Source organism: Procambarus clarkii, chromosome 2, assembly GCF_040958095.1.
Source record: "Procambarus clarkii isolate CNS0578487 chromosome 2, FALCON_Pclarkii_2.0, whole genome shotgun sequence".
Taxonomy (NCBI): domain Eukaryota; kingdom Metazoa; phylum Arthropoda; class Malacostraca; order Decapoda; family Cambaridae; genus Procambarus; species Procambarus clarkii.
The window spans coordinates 12,747,438-12,760,726 of record NC_091151.1 but is presented as its reverse complement, the minus strand read 5'-3'; the positions used below and the strand labels follow the sequence as shown (position 1 = coordinate 12,760,726).

Below are 13,289 nucleotides of genomic sequence, written 5' to 3'. Positions count from 1 at the left end.
CGCCTCCTCTGTCCGCCCGCCGCCTCCTCTGTCCGCCCGCCGCCTCCACTGTCCGCCCGCCGCCACCACTGTCCGCCCGCCGCCACCACTGTCCGCCCGCCGCCACCACTGTCCGCCCGCCGCCACCACTGTCCGCCCGCCGCCACCACTGTCCGCCCGCCGCCACCACTGTCCACCCGCCGCCACCACTGTCCGCCCGCCGCCACCACTGTCCACCACCGCCGCCACAGCCGCCACGGTCCGCACGCCGCCACCGCCGCCACTATCCGCCACCGCCGCCCGCCGCCACTGTCCGCCCGCCGCCACTATCCGCCACCGCCGCCACTGTCCGCCCGCCGCCACTGTCCGCCCGCCGCCACTGTCCGCCCGCCGCCACTGTCCGCCCGCCGCCACTGTCCGCCACCGCCGCCACTGTCCGCCACCGCCGCCACTGTCCGCCACCGCCGCCACTGTCCGCCACCGCCGCCACTGTCCGCCACCGCCGCCACTGTCCGCCACCGCCGCCGCCACTGTCCGCCACCGCCGCCACTGTCCGCCACCGCCACCACTGTCCGCCACCGCCACCGCCACCACTGTCCGCCACCGCCACCACTGTCCGCCCGCCGCCACCACTGTCCGCCCGCCGCCACCACTGTCCGCCCGCCGCCACCACTGTCCGCCCGCCGCCACCACTGTCCGCCCGCCGCCACCACTGTCCGCCCGCCGCCACCACTGTCCGCCCGCCGCCACCACTGTCCGCCCGCCGCCACCACAGTCCGCCCGCCGCCGCCACTGTCCGCCCGCCGCCGCCACTGTCCGCCCGCCGCCGCCACTGTCCGCCCGCCGCCGCCACTGTCCGCCCGCCGCCGCCACTGTCCGCCCGCCGCCGCCACTGTCCGCCCGCCGCCGCCACTGTCCGCCCGCCGCCGCCACTGTCCGCCCGCCGCCGCCACTGTCCGCCCGCCGCAACTGTCCACCACCGCCGCCACAGCCTCCACGGTCCGCCCGCCGCCACTATTCGCCACAGCCGCCACTATCCGCCACCGCCGCCACTGTCCGCCCGCCGCCACTGTCCGCCCGCCGCCACTACCCGCCACCGCTGCCACTGTCCGCCCGCCGCCACTGTCCGCCCGCCGCCACTGTCCGCCCGCCGCCACTGTCCGCCACCGCCGCCACTGTCCGCCACCGCCGCCACTGTCCGCCACCGCCGCCACTGTCCGCCACCGCCGCCACTGTCCGCCACCGCCACCACTGTCCGCCACCGCAACCACTGTCCGCCACCGCAACCACTGTCCGCCACCACTGTCTGCCACCGCAACCACTGTCTGCCACCGCAACCACTGTCTGCCACCGCAACCACTGTCTGCCACCGCAACCACTGTCTGCCACCGCAACCACTGTCTGCCACCGCCGCCACTGTCCGCCCGCCGCCGCCACTGTCCGCCCGCCGCCGCCACTGTCCGCCCGCCGCCGCCACTGTCCGCCCGCCGCCGCCACTGTCCGCCCGCCGCCGCCACTGTCCGCCCGCCGCCGCCACTGTCCGCCCGCCGCCGCCACTGTCCGCCCGCCGCCGCCACTGTCCGCCCGCCGCCGCCACTGTCCGCCCGCCGCCGCCACTGTCCGCCCGCCGCCGCCACTGTCCGCCCGCCGCCACAGCCCCCACGGTCCGCCCGCCGCCACTATTCGCCACAGCCGCCACTATCCGCCACCGCCGCCACTGTCCGCCCGCCGCCACTGTCCGCCCGCCGCCACTGTCCGCCCGCCGCCACTGTCCGCCACCGCCGCCACTGTCCGCCACCGCCACCACTGTACGCCACCGCCACCACTGTCTGCCACCGCCACCACTGTCTGCCACCGCCACCACTGTCTGCCACCGCCACCACTGTCCGCCCGCCGCAACTGTCCACCACCGCCGCCACAGCCCCCACGGTCCGCCCGCCGCCACTATTCGCCACAGCCGCCACTATCCGCCACCGCCGCCACCGCCGCCACTGTCCGCCCGCCGCCACTGTCCGCCACCGCCGCCACTGTCCGCCACCGCCGCCACTGTCCGCCACCGCCACCACTGTCTGCCACCGCCACCACTGTCTGCCACCGCCACCACTGTCTGCCACCGCCACCACTGTCTGCCACCGCCACCACTGTCCGCCCGCCGCAACTGTCCACCACCGCCGCCACAGCCTCCACGGTCCGCCCGCCGCCACTGTTCGCCACAGCCGCCACTGTCCGCCACCGCCGCCACTGTCCGCCCGCCGCCACTGTCCGCCACCGCTGCCACTGTCCGCCCGCCGCCACTGTCCGCCACCGCTGCCACTGTCCGCCCGCCGCCACCGTCCGCCCGCCGCCACTATCCGCCACCGCCGCCACTGTCCGCCACCGCCACCACTGTCTGCCACCGCCACCACTGTCTGCCACCACCACCACTGTCTGCCACCGCTGTCTGCCACCGCCACCACTGTCTGCCACCGCCACCACTGTCTGCCACCGCCACCACTGTCTGCCACCGCCACCACTGTCCGCCCGCCGCCGCCACTGTCCGCCCGCCGCCGCCACTGTCCGCCCGCCGCCGCCACTGTCCGCCCGCCGCCACTGTCCACCACCGCCGCCACAGCCTCCACGGTCCGCCCGCCGCCACTATTCGCCACAGCCGCCACTATCCGCCACCGCCGCCATTGTCCGCCCGCCGCCACTATCCGCCACCGCCGCCACTGTCCGCCACAGCCGCCACTGTCCGCCCGCCGCCACTATCCGCCACCGCCGCCACTATCCGCCACCGCCGCCACTATCCGCCACAGCCGCCACTGTCCGCCCGCCGCCGCCACTGTCCGCCCGCCGCCGCCACTGTCCGCCCGCCGCCACTATCCGCCACCGCCGCCACTGTCCGCCACAGCCGCCACTCTCTGCCGTACAGCCTCCCCTCTCTCCGTTAGTAAATAATTATAATTGTTAGTAAATAATAAAAGAAATATAAATTATTAGATTTTTTTTACCCTTAAATTGGTTTTAATATTTAAATTGAAAATAATAATATAATATAAAATATAATAAAAATAAATATAAAATATAATTTAATTTCAAGAAATTTAACTTTAAACACAAAGATGTGAAAAGGGTTCAGATTATAGGCTCAAACCTTTCATAAGAGATTCATATTGGTATATGAATGGATTATGAATGATTCAGGTTAGGATTGTAAAGTTGCCACAACATCTCAAATTAGTGTTAGATACGTAGGTTTTGGTTATAAGTTTTGGAAACCTATTTAAGTCCACACACAATATCGTATCTGATACGATAAAACAAACGTTTCCAATCCTTTCAAATACTTTCCAGATATGTTGTGGCAACCTAAAATTGTTTGCTGGGTACACAGCCGTCTGTGTACGCTACTGTGCACGCCACCAACAATCTCTAGCAGCTTCAAGCCTCAGTACTACAGGTACAAACGTTACCATCATCATCCTCCTGGTGGTTCCTGAACCTCGGGCAGCTGTAAGTGCTTGACCACAGTGGTCACCCATCTGTGGTCACAGTCACCATCTTGTGTAAATAACGACACCTGGATGTGGATTTGATTTGCATTAACATATTTGTGTTGAATTGTCTTTCCCTATGCACCATAGACCACAAATTTGCTTGTCAGTGCCTGAACAGGTGAAGGCCGAGTCTTTGAGACGAAGATTACCTGACCCATCCCTGGCGTGTCCTACACTGGGCCAGTTGTCCTCAGGAGAGTCGATAAGTATAGCAGAAATATCTATTTAACAACGCACATTTTAACCCTTTGTCGAGATTAAATGCCCTCTTATATATAGTTTATATCAGTATCTTGACTGGAGCCTTTGTAAATCGTTGAAATTTGGGGAGACACACTAGCCATGTTGGTGAGGCACGTCAAAGTGTTAAGAAAAGGTTCCCCTCGAGAGGGTTGAGTACCCATCCAGTTGGATTAACTTGTACCTCTGGTATACAGAGCAATCACACTAACCTGATGTATCAATGAGAAAATATGGAGCCGTTGTGAAGATTCGAACCTATGCGCGATGCATTACCAGGAACACGACCCAGACAACCAGGCCAAGATGTCGTCAAATAATTGCAACCTACGGAAGCCCCTGGAACCCCTGAAAGATCAGTAGGATCTACATGGCTTTACCATGTAGAGTTTGGTTGTCTGGTGCGTGTGCCTGAGCATGCCAGCGCGTAGGGTACCTGTGCGCATGAGGGCTTTAAGTAGTTACAGATTTTCATTGTGAGAGTTCAAGAACGCATTAAAATGTTAATTCTCAAACTACAGTGTTCGTGTCTACATCGGAGGTTTATGATTTAAGAGTATAATTGACACTAGATTATCCTTAATACTCACTATCAACATTTAAAAAATATATAATTTACTTTCTCAACCTTTTTTTTCAAGATTTTTATTATATGGATCATAATACATGGTGCTTAATACACTGGATGACGAACACATCACAGTTGGGTTGAATCGTTAATGTATGATTCTTAACGCTATTTAAAAAAAATAAAAAAAAAAAGACAGATGCTAGGTGTCACTGTTAGATGGAGGAGCAGGTAGGTGGTGGATAACGGCATGAACCGTTAGATGAATGGTGGATCAACAGGACGATGGATCGCTGGTAGGTGAATGGCGCTTTAACAGGGCGTACTGAGGGATACTTTGTGTTAGTATCACACAGAAATCGCTCATTTACATACAATAGGACTATTTAGGTTAGGTAAGAATGATGCATGAATGATTAGTGATGCAGAGACATTATTTACACTAAATGCGTAGAGTGGGAGGAGCCGGGGGGGGGGGGGTGGCCATTTGTCACCTGGTGAATGGAAGTGGAGACAGTCAGGAAGGTGTTTTGCACTTGTACGGGAAAATTCATTGCTAACAGTTATTGTATTTCACACCCCCTAAACTTTCGTTCATGCTTGCACTAACCTCGACAAGCATATCTACTATCTGTAAACCTTAATTGTTTCACAATCAATTTGAAACCCTTCCTTGAAGTAACCTTTACACTGTTATCCTTTGTAAATCCTTATTTGCTTCACTGAAACTGACAATCAATTTGAAACATTTCCCTAAACGTTTCTCCCGAAACTTGAGCCTAACGCTTACTGTATCTATAGCGGTTCTTTTCTCTACTTGCTGTACCTCCGTTATCTTGAGGTTATCTTGAGATGATTTCGGGGCTTTTTAGTGTCCCCGAGGTCCGGTCCTCGACCAGGCCTCCACCCCCAGGAAGCAGCCCGTGACAGCTGACTAACACCCAGGTACCTATTTTACTGCTAGGTAACAGGGGCATAGGGTGAAAAACTCTGTCCATTGTTTCTCGCCGGCGTCTGGGATCGAACCCAGGACCACAGGATCACAAGTCCAGCGTGCTGTCCGCTCGGCTCCGACCTCGATGAACTGTCCCTCCTCGTTGTCTGAAAACTGCTTCCATTTCCTCTATCTGTTCGACATTTTGACCTCTCCCAGTAGTAAGAGCCGATTCACATTCCTAGGTCTGGATAAATTTTTCAACCGAGGTCGAAAAATAATTTTCCCAGATAGAATCTGGAATACCTAACACCTAGTTGAGCAGTTTGGTCTACCTTTCACTGTCAAGCTCTGTACACCTTTAAAGGTAAGCCAAGGTGGTACTGCTCAGAAGGTATCGACCAGCTCAGTGATACAGCCCCCACACGCGCGCACACCATAATAATAGATCATTGGGAGCAGGGCGACCAGACCACTGTGGTAACAGTGTGCCCAAAACTAGCCAGGTGTACAACAGTCTACAAGGTTATTTATCCAACTGCAGAAGAAAACTGCAACGTTACTTCCAAACAACTGCGCGACACTTTTCTGGCGGGCGGACACAAACACAGTTAGCGTGTTACATCAACAGGTCTGAGTCTGGGTATTGATGGGTTGTTCCTCACAAAACTGCGAGGATTTGAGCTGATGGTTGCTCATAATCTGAAGTTTTCCAGAGAACAAACCCGTGTGGGGCCTGCTGTACCAGTGGCGCCGGCGGCGAGTCTCATGGCTGGTGATCGGCTCATCCTAGTAATGTAGGTCATTATGAGCTTTCACCCCAGCCTATAGTTCTTAGTTACGACTACCTCTCGCCTGACGCTTCACAACTCTTAATTTTATTATATCTTCGTTCAATTCTTAATGGAAAGACCAAGCCATTATATAATATTTTTATTAGCGTCTTGTCCTTTACACAGATACCAAACATGTTTGATCCCTCCCAATTATTAAAGATTCTAGAACACACTCGTGGCCGCACGCACTCCTGGAGGACACACACATGCAGTCAACATGTAACATCAACAGCTATGGAAATCCATTTCCTCGTATCACTGGAGTTTGCTGCGAAGAGAGAATGTTTCGTCTGAGAATATTTAATATGAGAACATTAAGTCCAACAGATGCTATGCATGGATTGTTAACAAGAGTTGTGAGAGCAGCCAAGTAACATTCTTACACATGTCCCCAACATGTGTAAGCCTGTGTACGGCTTACACAACCGACTGTGTACGCCACCAACAATCTCAAGCAGCTTCAAGCCTCAGTACTACAGGTACAAACGTTACCATCCTCCTCCTGGTGGTTCCTGAACCTCGGCCAGCTGTAAGTGCTTGACCACAGTGGCCACCCATCTGTGGTCAGTCAGCATCATTTCAAAAACTTATTATTTGTCTGAATTGTCTTCCATTGACTTGTTCATGCATCAAAGTCCACATCTATTTGCCTGTCAGTGCCGGAACAGGTGAAGGTCGAGTCTTTGAGACGAAGATTACCTGACCCATCCCTGGCGTGTCCTACACTGGTTAGGACACGCATACTGATACACAGAATCACGCTAACGTGATGTATGAAAGAGAATAAGTAGCCGTGATGAGGATTCTAACCTATGCGCTGGGCATTTCCAGGTGCACACACAATACAACCAGACCATGATATGATCAAATGACTGCAATCTTTGGTTCTACTAAACCTTCTAGGCTTCCGTGGAAGCCCCTGGAACCCCCGATAGATCAGTTGAATCTCAGGATGCAATCTTTTTACCATGTAGTGGCCTGGTTGTCTGGGGCGTGTGTCTGGGAACGCCCAGCTCATAAGTTGCCTGTGCACGAGTTTTTTTTTTTTTAAGTTGTTAGACAAAGATTTTAATCGAGTTAAAACACGCATTGTAATATTAATTCTCACAAATTCAAATGTTCGTTTCTACATCGGAGATTTATGATTTAACACTCAGTATAATTGACACTAGATTATCCCTAACTCTGTATTAACATTTAAAAATATACATACAATATATTTTTTCTCAACCTATTCCAACATTATTATAAGCAGCATAATACATGGGTGCTTAATACACCGGATGACTAACACATTACAATTAAGTTAGGTAAGTTAGGTTGGGTTGCATCATTAATGTATGATTCATAACGCTAGTTAAAAAGAAGAAAAACAGTGAAGCTAGCATTATGGGTCACTTAGATGGAGGACATAAAAGAATTGCAACCGGGAAATCATCCTGATTTACCGACGCATCCTGCAGTCTCTCAGAGACACACCAGGGTTTTACACAACTCCCCCCATGCACTCGAGCTATGTCAATAGCCTGTTCTACCTCTTCGCCCTTACTTCATTACACACACAAGTCACAATAGCGTGATGCATCAAATGAACAAATCCACAAGGAATTGCATAAAACCTTGGTTTGTGTCTCGAACTGCAGGATCCGTCGGTAAATCTGGATGATTTCCCGGTTGCAATTCTTTTACCATGTCGTATCTCAGTCTATTAAGGCAGCGTCTGGAATCCTCTCGGACGTAGGTTAGAATCCTCGTCACGACCCTTGTGGATTTGTTCTCTAGAATCTCTTGTATGGATACCATCTCACAAATATAGCCACCACAATGACTGATAATGCAGCCAAATTAGCGGCCTTGGTAATCCCATCTCTGCTGTCATGACTATATTGTTCCCAGCACACTGGTGTAATAGAGAAATTACCGACTCCCAACGGTCTGAAATCACCAATATAAAAACCTGTGATTTGTTTAGATTCGAAACCTGTGTTTATGGGCAGCACAAAACGACCACCAGATTGACAAAATCTGAGTAAGGCCCAACCGACCTGCACAATACGTTCTTAACATACTGAGAAGCTGCTCGTTAACCACACAACATATCAAGGCAACACGTGTCATCAGACTCTGACAAAGCCATTGACAGACTGGCTTGACTATTTGAAAATAAAAATTATGAATGACTTTCCACTTCCGACAAAATGTTTCTTTGACAACCACAACATAAAAGATTCCTCCAGCAACACACTGACTACTTTGACCGTAATGCTGGTGTGCCACAAGGCTGTGTACTGGCGCCAACATTACACCACACACTGCAGAGGGAAGGAAGAGGGAGGAGTGGCGGCCTTGCTGATGAAGGACTGGAGTTACGAGGAGATGGATATCCCGGGCTGCGAGGAGTTCAGAGACTACATAACAGGCACCATGACGACGGGAGGACCATATATAGTAGCAGATATATATAACCCTCCATTAAATGACAATGACAAGCAAGATTATGACAAACAGCAGTACCTAGTATAACAAAGGGAAGTCTCTGTCGTCTGTTAGAAATCTATCCCTACTTCTAATCGTAGGGGGGGGGGGGGGGGACTCCAACCATGGTAAGTTACGAGAACCGTATGGGGGTACAGAACGAGCTAAACTACTGGACATGGTAACAAGAAACCTTTTAAGCCACCATGTAAGATGACCCACAAGACTAGAGGTAATGATGAACCAGCTTGACTTTACCTAGAATTCATTGAACGATTTAATAAAAATAAATCTAAAATATACGGGAAAATAACATTTGAAACCCCATGGGAATGGGTGATCACTGTATATTGACGTTCGAATATATAGTGAAAGTATGGATAACTTAAGGGACCAGGACACTAAAGCCTGGTATAGCAAAAGTACAATTACAAGGAAACTAGTTAAATTATAAATACCATAGGTAGCAAAGCTCAAGAAGAAAGACTTCATAAACGTGATTGACTACATCACACAGAAGAGTAAGGAGGTGGCACAAGTTTGTCCTAGTATGAGGGAATGGAATTTCACAACTTACGTGGTCCGAGTGTGTATGACCAGATGTATATCAGCATGAAATCTCCAGAGTGCACATTCAGCAATGCACTCTCCTCTATCCTCTGGTCTGGGACCAAGGTCTGCCTTGCTGGGTATCTATGGGCAGCCCTCTGGCTGAGCTGACCAAGAATATAGAATTGTTGCATTCCCAACTCACCCGAGGAGATTATACCCATCAGTGGAACTCAGTGGTTCCATTCATAGGGAATGAACGTAGAGGGTTATTTTCGGGCTCCCAGTCCTGAAGGGTTCACTCACGTTAAGGCAGCTCTCCTAACCTTCCTTGTTCCTTTTCCATGACATGAAACCTCGACAGAACTTACTTGTGTTAAGAATTGTCATTGGTTTAGGAATTTGTCTGCCATTTGTCTTTTCGGTAACAGGATCAGTGGACAAAGGGAAAGTAGACCAAATGGTCTAACCGGTATCGTGCAGCACGAACCGAACTGAAAACCAATCGATGACATCAACTTAGAGAAAATCTGAAGACAGGGAGTCTTCTAATCTTGTCTGTATGTGGTAATGATAGAACTAGTATTCTGAGCAGACCTAGATAAATTATGGACATTGACTAAGAATTTCAAGGAGTACCCAAGCTGAAGATTCTTCCGGAAGGCACCCGGGATACAGCAGAAATGGTATATCTGTTGAATGAAAGAATAAAGCGCAATTTAAAAAAAAATGGTGATGGCAAACAGGCCGGAGACAACGACAGGCCTAGACCAAGAGGCTAAGGAGGAGGAGACGCTGGTCACCAAGACCAGTTCCACAACAAAGCAGCTACAGCTACAACAGAGACCATGGGATGACCTGCGGGTATTTGATAACAGAGGCTGTCCCCTCCTAGAGCAGGCCGTGGTCCTCATCATAAAATAGGAACCAGGTCAACCGATTCAACACAATTTGAGACAACCCAAGGAACGACTGCCAAGTGTAACATTAACCTCGCAGAGGAGCATTAGACTTATGACTGACACTACTGACAAAGGAATAAAGGAATTAGAGTTGAGACCAGAGCTACAGAAGACGACGACTACGGGTACAACGAATGAAGAATATTGCAACAACAGCAAGAAGAGGTAAAGTCCGATACCAAAGATTTAGTTCGTTCGAAGATTCTCTGTTGTAAGTGTTATTACCTGGTTGGTCTGTGTGATAAGCAATAAAAATCTAAATATTTTGATATATTAATATACTGTGTACATTTAGGCATTGGTTAGGTTAGGTGTTTAGGTTCTGATGGCAATTATTTGTATTTGTAGTACGTGGGTGAAGCACTTTTCAACTTTGTGGTTCGAACAAATGTCAACAGTGAATCGCTGATCGAGAAATGTTTGAACGTCATCAGTTGTGGCAGCCTGTCCAATAAACAAAGGCTAAAGTACATTCCATGCATCCGCCAAACCCCATTTATTAATGAAAACGGTTTACACTAAACTGATGACATTCGAATACCTTTGGAACAAGTGCTTCGCTGACGACTTTTGTTCAAACCACAACGCTGTAAATGCTTCACCCACGTACTACAAATACTTGCTAACAGACCCTAAACACCTAACCTAAACAATGCATAAATATCCACAGTATGCTAATATATATTATTTTTTATTTGACAAAAGTTTTGTTTTGAATTAACAGCATGTTAAAATAGACGAATGCGTCTTGGGGGTTGACCACAGGATGGAATGGACTAGGTCTGAGGACGGGTTGGTTGTGGGACATGTGATACAAAACGTTTCATTTATAAACATGGGGGTTTGGCAGGTGCATGGTATGGACTTTATCCTTTGTTTATGAGGTCGACCTGTTACACACTACTCAATAAATCCTGCTCTAACATTTCTCTAAAAGTGCTTCGCTGACGACCTCTGCTCGAATCCCAAAGCTATAACTTTCACCCCATGTAGTTCTAATACAAATAATGGCCAACAGGACCTTAACACCTAATCTAACCTAACCCCTAAATTTACATTGAAATTGAAATTATAATATTAACTTTAATGAAGATAATACAATTTTTAATACACGATGAAACTGATGATTGCATTGGATTGGGTGGGGGTGGGGTGGGGGGGGGGGGGAAGAGGACGGCTACCACTAACTAGCCAGGCCTGAGGACGTGATGCTGGAAACGAGCCCTTTTGTGGAAGAGGACTGGCTGCTTTACTACAGTTTACTATACAGTTTAATATACAGTTAACTGCAGTTCAAGCGGTCCATGAATGGGCAAGTTCAAGCAGACCTGAAATTTACTATCTAGACCTGCATGGAGGAGCTTCCCTTCCTAGGTACTCAAGTGTGTATATATATAGACGGAGAAAGACGCCTAATAAAGGTTTATTACAAAGACTCAGACCTTCACTTTTATTAACATCCTGCCACCCGGTTTCTTTCAAGAGACCTCTTTTATTCTTCCTGGGAATCCAAGTCAAAGGAATAACAAGTGATCAATAATCTGGGGAAAGCCTTTGAGGTGCTCTGGGGGCATCTTTAAAGCTAGAGGCTGTCCAGAACCTACCATACAAGAAGCTGCCATGAGACTAGCCCCTCTCTAGTGACAAATTCTTGCACAGGAACAAACACATCCAGACTATAGAGGATGGTTCTATCCTAGTTATATAATTCAGGCAGCTCCAGGGAGCATCCGAAAGGAAGTTAACAAGCTCTAGTCATGGTTAATTTAGTTCAATTATTATGCACCCCATACCCATCATGTGGGCGGTAGTGGAAAGGGTTAGAGGCACATAATGGGCTCAAGGACTCCTGAGACTCAAAATTGTGGGGAACTGTGAACCCCACAATTTTGCTAAACAAGTTACAATCTTGAGCTAGTTCCAAAATTCAAAAGATCGTCACATCATTGGGTTCGAGATCAGTTACTAAATTAAGAAACTGACATATGAAGAGAGTTAGTATCAATATGTTTGTCCTGCACACCGCCCCCCATCCAGTGGGCAGCGGTGGATAGGTTACAATCACTAAGTTACTACCTACAGTTAGCAAACTAGGGATATTTGGCCAAGATTTCTGGTAGTAGATTATTTTAAATGAAGTATTTACACATCTCTGGAACATTTTTATAGAATTCTCTGAATTCGCGTATCTTTTTGCCCTCCATCACAGTGACGGAGGGTGTGCGAATAATTTTGTTAGTTTATATTTGGTCAGGTCTACATCAGCAGAAAATTTGAATTCCCAATGATACTTGTAACCGAGTGTAAGCCGAGCATTTGCAACATCTTGAAGTCTCCAGATTGTATTGGATGATCCATAGGTGTGTGACTCCTCTTGCATGATAATATAATGATAGATGGAATTACTGGTGTCGATTTCACTTTGCCTCAGCGCTACAAGATTTTGTTGAAGTTCTTTTGCTCTCAGACTGCTTATTGGCAATCCAAGGTTATATTCAGTTTCTCCTTTAAAGACATTCTTTGGCTAACTCATCATGTCTATCATGCATTGGAAGGCCAACATGAGATGGAGTCCACATGAAATGGACTCTTACCATCATTAATAATTTTGTTGTATTTGTGTCTAGCTTCAGACACGAGCATGTTACATCTATGTCTTAGGAGTTGAGAGCAATTAAGGAAGATAGAGTCACTTACAATTAATGTATCAAGTTTGAAGACTTGCACTTCAGTGGGAGAATCGAGGCAAATACTTCTGTCTGAAGGGTAGAGCCCCAGTTATTTATACGGACTCGCAACTCAAAATATAAGCCATCGCACATTGTCAGGACAACTGCACTTCCAGCTGCTCACGCGGGGCGGTGTTGGGAACCATCAGTGCATTTGATTTGAGAGAGAATCCTCTTTGGACAGAGCATCAATATGGCTAAAGGCGTTGAGCTTTACCTCAAGACGAAGCTCGGGCTGATCTTTAATTTGCTTCTTGGGTGGAAAGGGAGATTAAAATGGGAAATGGTGTAATCTCCCACGATGCAGTTAAGTGCCGTTGTTGTCTCTCTTGGTACAAATTATAAATAATATATTCAGTTCAGTTCGTTTTAGTTATCCATTTGGAACAATGTTGACCTTCAAATACAATAATCAAGGAGGGGCTCCTGTGCAAGGGTTAAGATGAGTTAGCTTAAGCATTTTTATACCAATCTGACAGTT

At 49.5% G+C, this 13,289-nt stretch overlaps 1 protein-coding gene across 4 annotated transcripts in view; it reads right to left on the bottom strand.

The window, feature by feature from the left end:
• Nucleotides 1-13,289, bottom strand: part of LOC138364255 (uncharacterized) — a 286,182-nt gene that overhangs the window by 161,655 nt on the left and 111,238 nt on the right. For 3 of the 4 annotated variants that reach the window (XM_069323656.1, XM_069323660.1, XM_069323663.1), the window contains one exon: nucleotides 6,176-6,361. The exons of the other annotated variant lie outside the window; for it this stretch is intronic. In XM_069323656.1, the coding sequence (XP_069179757.1) occupies nucleotides 6,349-6,361 (13 nt within the window). In that variant the 3' untranslated portion in view covers nucleotides 6,176-6,348. Of the gene's footprint in view, nucleotides 1-6,175; nucleotides 6,362-13,289 lie in introns of those variants that run through there. 4 annotated transcript variants of the gene reach the window in all.